Source organism: Pristiophorus japonicus, chromosome 3 (assembly GCF_044704955.1).
Source record: "Pristiophorus japonicus isolate sPriJap1 chromosome 3, sPriJap1.hap1, whole genome shotgun sequence".
Taxonomy (NCBI): Eukaryota; Metazoa; Chordata; class Chondrichthyes; family Pristiophoridae; genus Pristiophorus; species Pristiophorus japonicus.
In genome coordinates, this window is record NC_091979.1 from 225,650,648 (window position 1) to 225,666,205 (window position 15,558).

At 53.6% G+C, this 15,558-nt stretch overlaps 1 protein-coding gene across 1 annotated transcript in view; it reads left to right on the forward strand.

The window, feature by feature from the left end:
* The first annotated feature begins 11,214 nt into the window (after nt 1-11,214).
* herc4 (HECT and RLD domain containing E3 ubiquitin protein ligase 4) overlaps nt 11,215-15,558 on the forward strand; it is a 267,220-nt gene continuing 262,876 nt past the window's right edge. The window contains exons 1-2 of the mRNA XM_070876338.1: nt 11,215-11,348; nt 11,702-11,990. Coding sequence (XP_070732439.1) covers nt 11,765-11,990 — 226 coding nt within the window. The 5' untranslated portion in view covers nt 11,215-11,348; nt 11,702-11,764. The remainder of the gene's footprint in view (nt 11,349-11,701; nt 11,991-15,558) is intronic.

The following is a 15,558-nucleotide window of genomic DNA, read 5'->3' on the forward strand; positions in this document are numbered from 1 at the left end:
CTCCAAAACCTGGGGGAGGTGCTACGCCGACTGGACCGGGTAGGCTTGCGGTTGAAAAAGTCCAAGTGTGTGTTTTTGGCCCCAGAGGTCGAGTTTTTGGGCAGGAGGGTTGCCGCAGACGGGATCCGGCTTACCGAATCCAAAACGGAGGCGATTCGCCGGGCGCCCAGGCCCGGCAACATATCGGAGTTGCAATCATTCCTGGGACTTTTGAACTATTTCGGGAACTTTCTGCCGAACTTAAGCACATTGTTGGAGCCGTTACACGTGCTCTTGCGTAAAGATTGTGAATGGTTTTGGGGGGATGGTCAAGAACGGGCTTTCAATAGGGTGCGGAACCTGCTTTGTTCTAACAAGCTGTTGACCTTGTACGACCCCTGTAAAGAACTGGTTTTAACGTGTGATGCATCATTCTATGGGGTTGGGTGCGTGTTGCAGTAGAGTAATGATGACGGCCGACTCCAACCGGCGGCTTATGCCTCCAGGTCACTCTCCCAGGCAGAGCACGGCATGGTCGAAAAGGAAGCACTCGCATGTGTTTATGGGGTGAAAAAGATGCACCAGTATCTTTTTGGTAGGCGGTTCGAGCTAGTAACGGACCACAAGCCGTTAACATCCCTGTAGTCCGACAGCAAGGCTGTCAGTGCCAATGCGTCAGCTCGCATACAGCGATGGGCTCTCACGCTGGCTGCGTATGACTACACCATACGGCACCAAGAATTGTGCTGACGCACTCAGCAAGCTTCCACTGGCCACCACTGAGGGGGCGTCGGAGCAAAGTGCTGAGATGGTCATGGCCGTTGAGGCTTTTGACACCGCAGGCTCCCCCATCACAGCCCGCCAGATCAAAATCTGGACCAACAGAGACCCCCTCCTGTCCATGATAAAGAAATGTGTTCTGACTGGGGATTGGGCGCCCGCACACGGAGCGTGCCCCGAGGAGGTCAGACCGTTTCACAGACGGATGGATGAGCTCTCCATCCAAGCCGACTGCCTGCTATGGGGCAGCCGGGTAGTCATGCCGCAGAAAGGAAGGGAAGCATTCATCAGGGAACTCCACAGCGAGCACCCTGGCATCGTGCTAATGAAGGCCATTGCCCGGTCACATGTATGGTGGCCGGGGATTGACTCAGACCTGGAACACTGGGTTCGCAGGTGCACGACGTGTGCCCAGTTGGGCAATGCACCCAGGGAGGCCCCACTCAGTCCGTGGCCCTGGCCCACCAGGCCATGGTCACGTGTTCACATAGACTACGCGGGCCTGTTCATTGGAAAAATGTTCCTGATCATTGTCGATGCATACTCGAAATGGATCGAGTGCATATTAAACACGTGCACGACATCCATCACAGTGGAGAGTCTGCGTACGGTTTTTGCGACCCACGGCTTGCCGGACATTCTGGTCAGCGACAATGGCCCGTGCTTCACCAGCCATGAATTCCAGGAGTTTATTTCGGGTAATGACATCAAACACATCTGGACAGCGCCTTTCAAGCCGGCTTCTAATGGCCAGGCGGAACGTGCGGTCCAAGTTATAAAACAGGGCATGCTCCGTATCCACGGACCCTCCCTTCAGTACCGCCTATCGCGCCTCCTGCTGGCCTACAGGTCCCGCCCTCATTCGCTCACGGGAGTTCCGCCAGCGGAACTACTCATGAAACGCACGCTTAAAACGCGGCTGTCCTCGTTCATCCAGTCCTGTCAGACATTGTTGAGGGCAAGCGCCAGTCCCAAACCGAGTGCCATGATCGAAATGCAAGGGAGAAATTGATGACCCGGTATTTGTTCTTAACCATGCTTTGGGACCCTAGTGATTTGAGGGCACCGTAATTGGCAAAGAGGGGAAGAGGGTCATAGTGGTCAGACTCAACAATGGGCAGATATGCCGCAAACACTTGGACCAAGTAAAGAAAAGGTTCAGCATAGACACTGAGGAACCTGAGGAAGAGCATGAGATTTACCCACACCACTGCCAGTGGACGAGCAACAAGGACATTCACCAACATGCACAGTCCCCCCAGCCAGCCCGGACAGGCCGGAATCACCTCAGGTGACAGAGACGCATGCCAAGGTTCAGCCACCAGAGCCCCAACTGCGGCGCTCACCGAGAGAGTGTCGACCACCTGAAAGACTTAACCTTTGACACAAAAAGACGTGAGGGGGCGGTGATGTCATGTATGCAACCTTCATACAACTGTAACCCTCATGTAACTGTAACCTTTATGCAACCACACTGTACACTGTATATATGTCCTGGGAATGCACACCTTGACCACAGGGGTGAACTTGTGGGAGACACTCCTCACCTGGACACTCAGATATTTAAAGGGAGGTCCCACGCAAGGTCATCACTTCTTGGTCCTGGGAATAAAGAAAGGTCACGCAGTGACTGTGTCTGCAGTACATGCCTCGTGTGATTCAGTAGCAAGTTGCAGGGACACCACAGGATCCAAAATTGGCTTGCAGATAGGAAGCAAAGGGTAATGATTGATGGATATTTTTGTGACTGGAAGGATGTTTCCTGTGGGGTTCCACAGGGCTCAGTACTGGGTCCCTTGCTTTTAGTGATATATATCAATGATTTAGATTTGAATACAGGGAGTATGATTAAGAAGTTTGCAGACAACACTAAAATTGGCTGTGTGGTTGATAATGATGAGGAAAGTCATGGGCTGCAGGAGGCTATCAATCGACTGGTCAGGTGGGCAGAGCAGTGGCAAATGGAATTAAATTCAGGGAAGTGTCAGGCGATGCACTTTGGGAGGGATAATAAGGAAAGGTTATATACATTAAGCGGTAGGCCACTTAATAGTGTAGATGAAGAAAGGGACCTTAAAAGTGCTTGTCCACAGAACTCTTTTTGGTTGGATAACGAAATAAACATTAAATCAAATGCCCCCCAATCTGGGGGACACTCCAAACATTTTTCAAACTGCCCTTTTTTGGTTTTTTTTTTTACTTTTTAAAAAAAACGTTTTTTTCAATTATTTTGGGCCATAAAATCATTAATTCTACAAGTGCCCCCTATCAAAGGGGAGGGGGAAACTAAAACCGGCAATTAAAACAAATCAAACTGTAAAATAACTAAAATCAAATAAAAATTTGGTTGCCGTGGGTAACGATGCACTCCAGTCCCTCCGGCGCCCACCTCTCGCGGAAGGCCGCGAGCGTACCGGTGGACACCGCGTGCTCCATCTGCAAGGACACCCTGACGCGGATGTACGCGTGGAAGAGAGGCAGGCAGTCAGGCTGAACGACCCCCTCGACCGCCCGCTGCCTGGACCGGCTGATGGCACCCTTGGCCGTGCCCAGGAGCAGTCCTACGAGGAGGCCCTCGGACCTACCCGCTCCCCTCCGCACAGGGTGCCCAAAGATCAGGAGTGTGGGACTGAAGTGCAGCCAGAATTTCAGGAGCAGCCCCTTTAAATAATAAAACAGGGGCTGCAACCTCGTGCATTCAGTAAAAACATGGAACACGGACTCTTCCAGACCGCAGAAATTGCAGGAGGCCTGGGAGCCCGTGAACCGGCTTAAAAATTTATTGCACGGCACTGCTCCGTGCACCACCCTCCAGGCCAAGTCCCCGATAAATAGTGGGAGGACTCCCGCGTAGAGTGCCCTCCATCGGGGACCCCCGCCTCCTCCGGATGGCAAGATGGTACGCCATGGGCGTGTCCGGACGGCAGGCGAGGATGGCAAAGTTGAGAGTGTGCAGGAGCAGCCCGTACAGGAAACCCCTCCGCGCGGAACTGAAAGGCACGGGGGGATTTCCCCGAGGCGGCTCAAGTTGTGAGGCGCCGGCTCCCGAGGGAGGTTTCGGGGTTTGGCGCCGATGAGGAATTCCGTCCGGACGGGGGTCAGTTCGGACGGGATCTCCCCACGTTCTTGAGCCTCCTCGATGCACCTAATGGAGTCAGGGCCCAGAGCTGTTTTTAGCGACTCGATGGCATCGGCCGCGCGGCGGACGTCGGCCGAATTTAGGCGCCGCGCCAGCGTGTCTGGCGCCATCCAGCCCGCTCTTCCGCCATCGAGCAGGTCCCTGACCCTGGTCACCTCACCAGCCACAGCCCTCTCGTGCGACTGCCACCCAAAACCTCAGTCGTGGAGGTACGGATTCCCGAGCAGCGGTTCCTGCAGGACAGCCGCCACTCCAGCCGGTGGAGAGCTGCGCTTGGTGGAGACTTTGTTCCAGACCCTGGTGAGTGCCTTGTAAAAGACAGGCAGCTCCTGGACGGCGGTCCTGACGCCCCCCAAGCTCACAAACAGGAGCTGCGTGTCGTAGTTGAGGCCGTGCTGCTGGCGGAAGAAATACGTTGCCAGAGCACGCCACCTAGGAGGGGGCTCGACGTAAAGGTATCTCTGCAGGGTCTGAAGACGGAAAGTCGCGAGCTGGGCGCTGACGCACACCAACGACTGACTGTCCTCCCCAAGCGGGAGACTCAAGACCGCGGCAGAGACCCAGTGCTTCCTGTTGTTCCAGAAGAAGTCCACCAGCTTCTTCTGTATCTTGGTGACAAACACAGGGGGAGGGGTCAAAGTGACCAGCCGGTACCACAGCATGGCGGCCACCAGCTGGTTTATGACTAGCGCTCGACCCCTGTAGGACAGCATTTGGAGCAGTCCTGTCCAGCGCCCTAGGCGAGCGGCGACCTTGGCCTCCAGCTCTTGCCAGTTCGCCGGCCAGGCTTCCTCGTCGGGGCTAAGGTAGACTCCCAGATAAAGGAGATGGGTCGTGCTCCAGGCAAAAGGCCTGAGCTCCTCCGGCAGGGAGTCCACCCGCCATTGACCCATCAGGAGTCCGGAACATTTCTCCCAGTTGATCCTGGCGGAGGATGCGGCCGAGTAAATCTCCTGGCACTCACGCATCCTCCGCAGGTCAGCGGGATCCTCTACCGCGAGGAGTACGTCATCGGCGTAAGCCGAGAGGACGACCACCACGCCCGGCCCTTGCAGAGCCAGTCTCGTCAACCTCGTCCGCAGGAGGCGCAGGAAAGGCTCCAGGCAGATGGCATATAACTGGCTGGACATGGGGCATCCCTGGCGCACCCCTCTCCCAAAGTGAAGGGGCGCCGTCAAGGACCCGTTAACCTTAATCAGACACTCCGCCTTAATCAGACACTCCGCCGCAGCGTACAAAAGTCGGATCCGGGCGACGAAATGCGTCCCGAACCCGAAAGCGCGCAGAGTCCCGAACAGATAGTCGTGATCCACCCTGTTGAACGCCTTCTCTTGGTCGAGAGATAGGAAGGCGACCGACAGACCAGCCTCCTGGGAATGATGGATGAGGTCCCGGACCAGATGGATGTTATCGTGGATTGTCCGGCCCAGGACCGTGTAGGACTGGTCGGGGTGGATCATGTGGTCCAGCACGGCGCCAAGGCGAGCAGACATCGCCCTGGTGAAGATTTTGTAGTCCGTGCTGAGGGGGGAGACCGGGCTCCAGTTCTTAAGGAGGCGGAGATCGCCCTTCTTAGGCAGCAGGACGATGACTGCTCTGTGCCAAGAGAGGGGCATCCCCCCGGTCGCCAGACTTTCCCCCAGGACCCGCGCGTAGTCGCCCCCCCAGGACGTCCCAGAATGCCCTGTGGAACTCCACAGTCAGCCCGTCCAGCCCCGGGGCTTTTCCCCTCGAGAGCCGGTCGAGGGCGCCGGTCCGCTCCGCCAGGCTTAGCGGAGCTCCCAGATTTTCGGCGCCCTCCGGGCTGACCTTCGGCAGGTCCTCCCACAAAACTCTACGCGCTTCCTCGCTGGACGGCTCCGGAGAGAACAGAGCCCCGTAATATTCACGGGCCCTGTTGTTGACGCCCTCCGGATCCGAGACGAGAGCCGTCGTTGGCAAGCAGCGTCAAGAGCTGCTTACGGACACTCTGTCTTTTTTCCAGCGAGTAGAGGAAGGGGGAGCCGCGGTCCAGATCCCGCAGTAACCGGATCCGCGACCTCACGAACGCGCCTCGGGACCCGACGAACTGCAGGTCCTTCGGCGCGGCCTTCTTCGCTTCGTACACCGTCCGCAGGGCCGGGTCCTCGACGACTTGACCGAGACGGGTCTCCAGGTCGAGCACCTCTTTTTCTAGGCGCCCGACCCTGGCCGCCCGCGTCTTGGTCGACCCCCTCGCGTACTCTTGACAGAAGATGCGGATGTGAGCCTTGCCCACGTCCCACCATAGCCTCAAGGAGGGGAAGCCCCCCTGCTTCCTTCTCCAGTCGGCCCAGAAACGACGGAACGAGTCCTGGAACCGCTCGTCCTCCAGCAGCTGGTTGCTAAAATGCCAGAACGCGGACCCCGTCCTCGCGCGGAGCGAAGCGAGCTCCGCCCACACCAGGTGGTGGTCCGAACACGGCACCAGCCGCATGGAGGCCGCCGGGACGCAGGAAACGTACGCCCGAGACACGTAAAGGCGGTCGATTCTGGACCATCCTACTCCAGGCCTCACCCGACCAGGTCCCTCAACTTCTCGATCGCCATCATGCTCTGCGGGGCACCGGAGCGGTCCCTCGCCTCGAGGGTGCAGTTAAAATCCCCCCCGAGGACAATGCAGTCGCCGACGTCGACAGAGCCAAGAAGAGCGGACACTTCTTCGAAGAAGCGCGTTTGCTGCGGGCCGGGCTGAGGGGCGTACACGTTCACGAGATGGAGCGGCACGTCCCCCAGGCGAACCGTGACGTGCAGCAAGCGGCCTGGCACGGGCTCCTCGACCCCCAAGATCTCCGGCTGAAAATGCGGGGCCAGCAAGATGGCCACCCCACAAGAAGTGGCGGTGAGGTGGCTCATGCGGACCTCTCCTTGCCATTCCAGGAGCCACGTGGCTTCGTCTCCCGGAACGGTGTGGGTTTCTTGCAGGAAGCACACCGCATATTTCCCCTCCCACTGGAGCGAAAAATTGTTAAATCTACGGCGTGCCTCTCTGCCGCCGTTGATGTTGAGGCTGGCTATGGTTATCTTCATGACAAAAGCATAGTGCAACCTCTACCTAACCTATTGTGGGGGGGGGGTGGAGTCGTTTGTTGATCTCCACTCCCTCAGCAGCACAGCGAGGAATCTTTTGAGCTGGCGCAGCTCAAGGCCTTGCGCCTTTGATAAGAGCCTGCCCGCGGCCATGGTTTTAGCGGCGGCGCGGACGGACGCGATGAGCAGCATCGGCTCAGACCATTTTTCCAGGGCCAGATGGGTTCGGTTGCGGCGACCCTGGCTCTGGACCAAAAAGTCCCGGGGTTCCTTTACAGGAATGAGGGGGGACTCAACGGCGGGCACGAGGAGATCCACCGCCTCACTGGCGATGGACTCTAGATCTTCTCCCCCGTCCTCCACTGAGTCCCCGTCCCCCTCCAGGAGGTCGCCACCAGCAGCCGGCCCGTCGACCGCACGAGGTATGGCAAACGGCCCGGCCGCTCCATCCGACCCTGGCTCTGCCCCGATCCCACCCCCAGGATCGTCGGCAGAGGAGTCCCCACTGGGCTCTTTTATAAGTGGTGCTGGGTCAGGAAGCGGCAGCGGAAGGGGTTCCTCCTCCGCCCCAGGAACCAGGGAACACGGAGAGACCTGGTCTAAGAAATTCTCCAGGTCCTCCAAGACCCCCAGCTCCAAAGTAGGTGGGGGGGGGTTGATGTTCTTCCCTCTCCCCGCCGCCACCCCCCGGCCCAGCGTGTACAGAATCATTAAAATTGTTAACACTTTGTATTTCTTCCGGTCCGAGCAACTCCCGGGGGAAGTTGGGTATTGGCTGGGCGGGCTCAGGTTCGGCCTTTTCGGCCCCGCCCGCCTCAGTCCCCGGGACGCTCGACCCGGCGGCAACGCATTCCTCCGCTGGCCCCGTGCCCCCCACGAGAGGCAGATCTTCCACGCCATCCCCAGGAGGTAGAGGCTGGGCAGCCTCAACTGCCCCACCCTCCCCGGGGACAGATTCCTCTCGCCTATGGCGCAGTTTGGGGGCGCTGGTGGGGGACGCGGGACACGTGGCGGGCACCGACTCCTCCTCGGAGGGATGTTGTTTCCCCTCCGCCTCATTGGAGCGGCGCCTCCTTTTGTTCCTGGGGGGGCGCGGAGGCAGGGAGACCTCCATGTCTGCCGAGGCCTCACGCTCCACTCCCCCCTTTTTCTTTTCTTGCCCGCGCCCAAGCCCCTCTGCGGTATTAGTCAAGGGCTCGGGCACGGGCTCAGGGCACCCCGCGCTCGCCGGTGACAGGGTTGGGCTGAGCACGGTGATCAGACTGTCTGTCGCACTGAGGGGACCCGCCTCGAGATGTTTCGCCTTCCTCCGCGCCTTCTTTCCGACCGGACGCTTTCCCTCCCCCCCGCCGGAGGGCGTGAAAACAAAGGCCTCCGACGATGCCCGCGCACCTACAGCTCCCGGTACGCGGACGCAATTAGGGGGAGGGGTGGCGGCGGCGCCAGCCTTGGCCGCCTTCGGTGGTTTGGCGGCCTTGGAGGCGGGGCAGTTCTTGCGAACGTGCCCCACCTCCCTACAGGCATGGCACCACACGCCGTCCGACATCCAAAAGATGCGGTAGGCAGTCCCCTCATGCGCCACATTAAAACTTCCCTCTGTCGTCTCCTCCCGCGCCAGCCGGACAAAGAGCTGGCGGCGGAAGGAGAACACGTGGTGCAGGCTGTTCTCCCTGAGGCCGAGCGGTATGGGGTTAATCCCTGACCTTACCTCCCCCAGTTGGTGTAGGTGAGGGAGGAGGAGCTCAGCGGGAACAAAGGGCGGGACGTTGGAAAGGATGACCCTCTGCGCGGTGGCCTCGAGAGGGTCCACCGGCAGGAACGTCCCGCCCACCGTGAGCCCCTTTTCAAGGGCCAGGGACACCGCCCGCTCCGACTCCAGGAAGAACACCGCCTTCCCAGACATTTTGGAGGCCGCGACAATGGCCGAGGGGCCGACTACCCCAGCCATCGCCCGCACGCGCTCCTCAATGCTCATTGTGGGGTGAGTGTAACTCTTGACCCCGTGTTTTTTCGTCATTAGTTTAAATGGTGGCAGGGCAGCAGGAGGCGCCGTGGATGTGGACGCCGCCTGCGCGTACATATTAGCTGGCCCTGCCACCGGCGTGGATGGGGTCGCCATGACAGGGTCCCTTTAAGAGCTACACCCACCCCAAAGTCACAGGCCTTAATGGTCTTAAATTGGCCTCGTTGGTTTTTGAGCAGAGGGAGCTCTTAGTGGGGCACACCTCTACCCTAGTTAACGATTGGGGAGGGGCCTTGCTCCCTCTGCTCAGTTGTCTTAATTTAATTTTGATTAAGGAGGAAAGGGGCTCGCAGAGAGAGAGGGGAGAGACAGAGAGAGTGACACAGAGAGAGAGAGAGAGAGGGAGAGGGGGTGGGAAAGAGGGAAGCTGTGAGGGCAGGTCTCCCCACACAGTGATGGGTGGGTTTTTTCTGAGGTGCACTCCCCAGATGATGGAAAAACAAGACACAGTCTTATAGGATGGTCTTCGGGTGGGGGGAGATGTCTTCACCTGGGGCAGCTGGAGCCACCCAGGCACACACTCCCAACGATGTTAAATAGGGTGATTAATAATTCTTCAGCCAAGTAGCTCCAGCTATCCCAGGCTAGGCAATGGGGGAGGGGTGATTCAGTGGTGTGTGGGGCCTAGCTGTAAGCAAGACCCCCACACACACACACACACACCCCCCTCCCCCCGGCGATGTTCCGGGCCTCAAAGAAATCTTCTTTTCTCCCCCCACCAATAAAACAATGTCTTTAGGGGAATGCACCAGTACACCCACCTGTAGAATGTTGTAGAGTCTCCCTCCTTCCACACAGGTTGTTGTTCTTTCCCCCTCTCTCCAACTCTCTGTAGAAGTAATAAAGTTGTTGAATTTTCTGCTCTCCTCCTCTCCCTCTGGATGGATTGTAATGAAGTAAGCCCCTTCCTCCTCTTCCTGGGCTGGTCTCAGGATTCTCTCCAGGCCTTCAGGCAGGAGCTACAGCAGGGAGCTCCTTCCTTCACTGCTCCAGGCTCCAAATGATCAGGCCACGCCTCCAACAGCTCCACCCTTGTCCACAGATCCCTGGAGGCTAGGTAGATAAGGCGGTTAAGAAGGCATATGGAATGCTTGCCTTTATTGGCTGAGGCATAGAATATAAGAGCAGGGAGGTAATGTTTATATTGTATAATACTTTGGTTAGGCTACAGCTGGAGTACTACGTAAGTTCCGGTTGCTGTATTTTAGGAAGGAAGTGATTGCACTGGAGAGGGTGCAGAGGAGATTTACTAGGATGCTGCGTGGAATGGAGAATCTTTAGTTATGAGGACAGATTGGATAGGCTGGGTTTGTTCTCATTGGAACAGAAGAGGTTGAGAGAAGACCTCATTGAGGTATACAAAATATTGAGGGGCCCAGACATAGTGGATAGTAAGGGTCTGCTTCCATTGGTGGGTCTATTACGAGGGGGCATGTTTTAAAGTGGTTGGTGGAAGGTTTAGAGGGGATTGGACGGGGGGCTTCTTTATGTAGAGGATTGTGGGGATCTGGAACTTGCTGCCTGGAAGAGTGGTGGATGCAGAAACCCTCACCACTTTTAAGAGATGGTTGGATGGACATTTAAAGTGCAGTAACCTGCAGGGTTACGGACCTTGAGTTGGTAATTGGGATTAAACTGGATGACCTTTTGTTGGACGGTGCAGATATAATGGTAAGTACTGCAGGGAATAGAATACGGCCAGGGTGATCCCCTGGATGGGTTGGAGAGGAATTGTTCCAGAATTTTTCTCCCTAAATTGGCCTGGGTTTTTACCTGGTTTTTGCCTCTCCCCTCCCAGGAGATCACATGGCTCTGATTGGGGTGGAGTGTAGAATGTTTCAGTATAAGGGGTGTTGCAGTTGTGTGAGGCAGAGTGCAACACAACTGGGTGCTCTTTACCTTTCCGTTATTGTTCATAGGTTTATATGTAAACTTCAGGGCTGCTGGTGACGGAGGGCTGTGCGGCTCTTTGTCGACCGGCGCTGACACGATGTAAATTCTGCGCTGTAAATTTCTATGTTTCTATTTATGTACTCAAGTTACAGCACGAAAGAAGGCCCGTTCGAGCCCGTGCCGAATCAATTCACAAATTGTTCCGAATGGTTTTACCTACTCTTCTTCGCACGCTGCCCGCAGCAGAAGCTCCCCATTTTGCCCCCGCCCTACAACGTTCCCCTTGAAGGAAAACAAACTGCGGACACCCGACACTTCCTGGAAGCAGTGCGGCGCGCATGCCCATTGGGACAGTGAGCGTCTCGAGAGACCTCCTCGGGGCGTGCGGGGCGGGCGTGAGCTGGCCGATTGTGGCGTCACGTCCTGGGCGCGAGAAGGGGCTTCTGAGGCTTTCTAGAAATCCTGCTGACAGTACAGGACGGTCAGGTCAGTAAATGGCACCCCGGGCCACATCACCTTATTACCTTATTACTAAAGGAAGCATGTCAGAGCTGGCTGCATGTTGGAGCAGGGTGCGTGTGTATTTGTGTTATTGGTGCGATGTTCGCTCCCTCCGCGCGCTCCTCCTTCCCTCCGAGGCCGCGTCCCGGCTGACGAGGTGGAAAAGTTGTGTTCGGTGCGAGCAGCTGCCGCTCCAGGTTGGTGCAGTGTCGAGCCGGCAGCAGAGCTTCCTGCTGCCCGGGGCTGGGGTTTTAATGGAGCTGTCGTTGTACACACACTGAGATTCTGCTCTGATTAACGCATCTATCCCTTTATTTTTTTCCCAAAAATCTCTGCAGGGATCAGTCCGGCCGAGAAAGGCCGATTAAGGCCATAGAGCCCGAATCTCGACAGAATTAGCCATGTTGTGTTGGGGCAATACGTCGTTCGGACAACTCGGGCTGGGTGGCATAGATGAGGAGGTCGTTTTAGAACCGAGGACTTGCGAATTCTTCCAAAACAAAAGGATTCACGATGTGGGATGTGGTCGCAGACATACTGTTTTTGTTGTGGACGATGGCACTGTTTATGCATGTGGATGCAACGATCTGGGTCAGTTGGGACATGAAAAAGCAAGAAAGAGACCAGGTAAGCTTACAAGTTTCAATGTTGGGATATCGTGTACCATTAAGTTTTTTTGACCACTGTTCCAGGGAGATTATTTTCAAAACTAATTATATAGAATATACAGCACTGAAACAGGCCCTTCAACCCAACTAGTCTGCTGGTGTTTATACTCCACACAAGTCTTCTCCCCATTCCATATGCTTCATCACAGGCTTTCAGCATAATGGCCCAGAAATCCTGGCCTCCCCGGGTCCGTACAGAGTGTCTACGGATCCAGGAAGGCAGCGCAAAAGCCAGTTTTCAACGCACAATGAGCATGTGCTGAAAACCGGCTTTTCCAATCCGCATCTCGGGAGTGAGGACAAGATTGCGGAATTTACCCATATCTTGCGCAGCGAATGTCTTGAAAACTCTTGCGTCTTATAAAAACAGGCGCATAGCTTACTTTTACAGGCGTAAGAGTTTTAAAACACACAAAACATAATCAAATTAAATTAAAAAAAAACATTTTATTGTTTTAAAAACCCTGCCCACTACGATAAGTTTATTTTAAACCATAATTTAAAAAACTTTATTTAAATCGGAATTTTTTTTCCAAGACCCCTTTATTAATTTTAATTTCAATTAATTTTAATTATGTGAGGTGTGTTTTTTCTCATAGCAATGAGAACTCGTAGATACGGAACTCGTAGATACGGAGTTCTCATTGCTATTAATGCGAATGCTGTGGAATACTGTAGCTGATTGGTTGTGACTGCACTGTCTGCGTCCGAACCTGGAGGAGGGGAGTGCGCTTCGCGGTGTGGGAAGAGAAGGCCTCCCCACTGGAATCCCACGCTCCTCCGGGACCACCAGGTACATTCGTAAAAATTCTCCGGTCGGTGATGTTCGTCCGAAAGAAGCCACCTACCGGAATTTCAGGGCTCATATATTCATCTAGTTTCCTTTGCCGCAACCATGTCCTGGGGTAGCTAGTTGCAGTGGTAGCTAGTTCCAGTCTGCAGAAATGTATTTTAGTTTTCTAGCTATCATCTTTAATGTGCTACAAGAGTTGTACGGAGCTTAGACATTAATGATTAAGAGGTGGAAGAAAAAACGAAAATGCTAGATATACACAGCAGACCCATTAGTATCTGTAAAAAGAAGAAAAAATGGATGCAGACCATTAAATGTATATCCAGGTGCCGATTAATTAGGCTCTGTATGTGCCTGACTGAATAGGAAGCATACTCTTTGTATAAAGTCCTCACTTATAGAAGAAAATAATATACATTCCAGAATTATTTGACCTTTCTGTTCATTCTTTTGTTGCCAACTTGGTCCCCATCTTTCGCTGGTTGACGCCTTGTATATCGCCCAAATGACTATTGTTAATGTGTGATCCACGATGGAGTGTTAACGTATTCAAGCACTGATCAGTCTGATGTTTCCACACATGCACTTTTCAGTCAGCAAGAGTAAGAACCCTAGCTAACATTATTTTCTCCCCTGTCACTGAGGCCAACTGTTGTTGTAGCCCAAGTAAACTCAGCACAGAGTTGGGGATTGAACATTGGACCTTGCTGATCTACTCACAGAATGCACTTACTGTACCATCGGGCAGCCTGAAAATGTCAATTAGATTGATATCAACAAAGCAGTGAAGGAAAATTAACTCCAGAGTCCTCAACTCGGTTTTAAATTGGCTCCCCCGTATTTTGAGGCTGTGCCCCCTAGTTCTAGTCTCCCCGACCATTGGAAACAACCTCTCTGCCTCGATCTCGTCTATCCCTTTCATTATTTTAAATGTTTAAATATATCAGATCACCCCTCATCCTTCTGAACTCCAACGAGTAAAGACCCAGCCTACTCAATCTATCATCATAAGGTAACCCCCTCATCTCCGGAATCAGCCTAGTGAATCGTCTCTGTACCCCCTCCAAAGCCAGTATATCCTTCTTTAAGTAAGGCGACCAAAACTGCACGCAGTACTCCAGGTGCGGCCTCACCAATACCCTATACAGCTGCTGAAGGACCTCCCTGCTTTTGTACTCCATCCCTCTCGCAATGAAGGCCAACATTCCATTCGCCTTCCTGATTACCTGCTGCATCTGCAAACTAACCTTTTGGGATTCATGCACAAGGACCCCCAGGTCCCTCTGCACCACAGCATGTTGTAATTTCTCCCCATTCAAATAATATTCCCTTTTTTTTTTCCCAAGGTGGATGACCTCACACTTTCCGACATTGTATTCCATCTGCCAAACCTGAGCCCATTCGCTTAATCTATCTAAATCTCTTTGCAGCCTCTCTGTGTCCTCTACACAACCCGCTTTCCCACTAATCTTTTTGTCATCTGCAAATTTTGTTACACTACACTCTGTCCCCTCTTCCAGGTCATCTATGTATATTGTAAACAGTTATGGTCTCAGCACCGATCCCTGTGGCACACCACTAACCACTGATTTCCAACCCGAAAATGACCCATTTATCCCGACTCTCTGCTTTCTGTTAGCCAGCCAATTCTCTATACATGCTAATACATTTCCACTGACCCCGCGTACCTTTATCTTCTGCAGTAACCTTTTGTGTGGCGCCTTATCGAATGCCTTTTGGAAATCTAAATACACCACATCCATCGGTACACCTCTATCCACCATGCTCGTTATATCCTCAAAGAATTCCAGTAAGTTAGTTAAGCATGATTTCCCTTTCATGAATCCATGTTGCGTCTGCTTGATTGCACTATTCCTATCTAGATATCTCGCTATTTCTTCCTTAATGATAGTTTCAAGCATTTTCCCCACTACAGATGTTAAACTAACCGGCCGATAGTTACCTGCCTTTTATCTGCCCCCTTTTTTTAAACAGAGGCGTTACATTAGCTGCTTTCCAATCCGCTGGTACCTCCCCAGAGTCCAGAGAATTTTGGTAGATTATAACGAATGCATCTGCTATAACTTCCGCCATCTCTTTTAATATCCTGGGATGCATTTAATCAGGACCAGGGGACTTGTCAACCTTGAGTCCCATTTAGCCTGTCCAGCACTACCCCCACTAGTGATAGTGATTGTCTCCCGGTCCTCCCTTCCCACATTCCTGTGACCAGCAATTTCTGGCATGGTTTCTGTGTCTTCCACTGTGAAGACCGAAGCAAAATAATTGTTTAAGGTCTCAGCCATTTCCACATTTCCCATTATTAAATCCCCCTTCTCATCTTCTAAGGGACCAACATTTACTTTCGTCTCTCTTTTCCGTTTTATATATCTGTAAAAGCTTTTACTATCCGTTTTTATGTTTTGCGCAAGTTTACCTTCGTAATCTATCTTTCCTTCTTTATTGCTTTCTTAGTCATTCTTTGCTGTCGTTTAAAATTTTCCCAATCTTCTATTTTCCCACTAACCTTGGCCACCTTATATGCATTGGTTTTTAATTTGATACACTCCTTAATTTCCTTGGTTATCCATGGCTGGTTATCCCTTCTCTTACCGCCCTTTTTCATTGGAATATATTTTTGTTGAGCATTATGAAAGAGCTCCTTAAAAGTCCTCCACTGTTCCTCAATTGTGCCACCGTTTAGTCTGTATTTCCAGTCTACTTTTGCCAACTC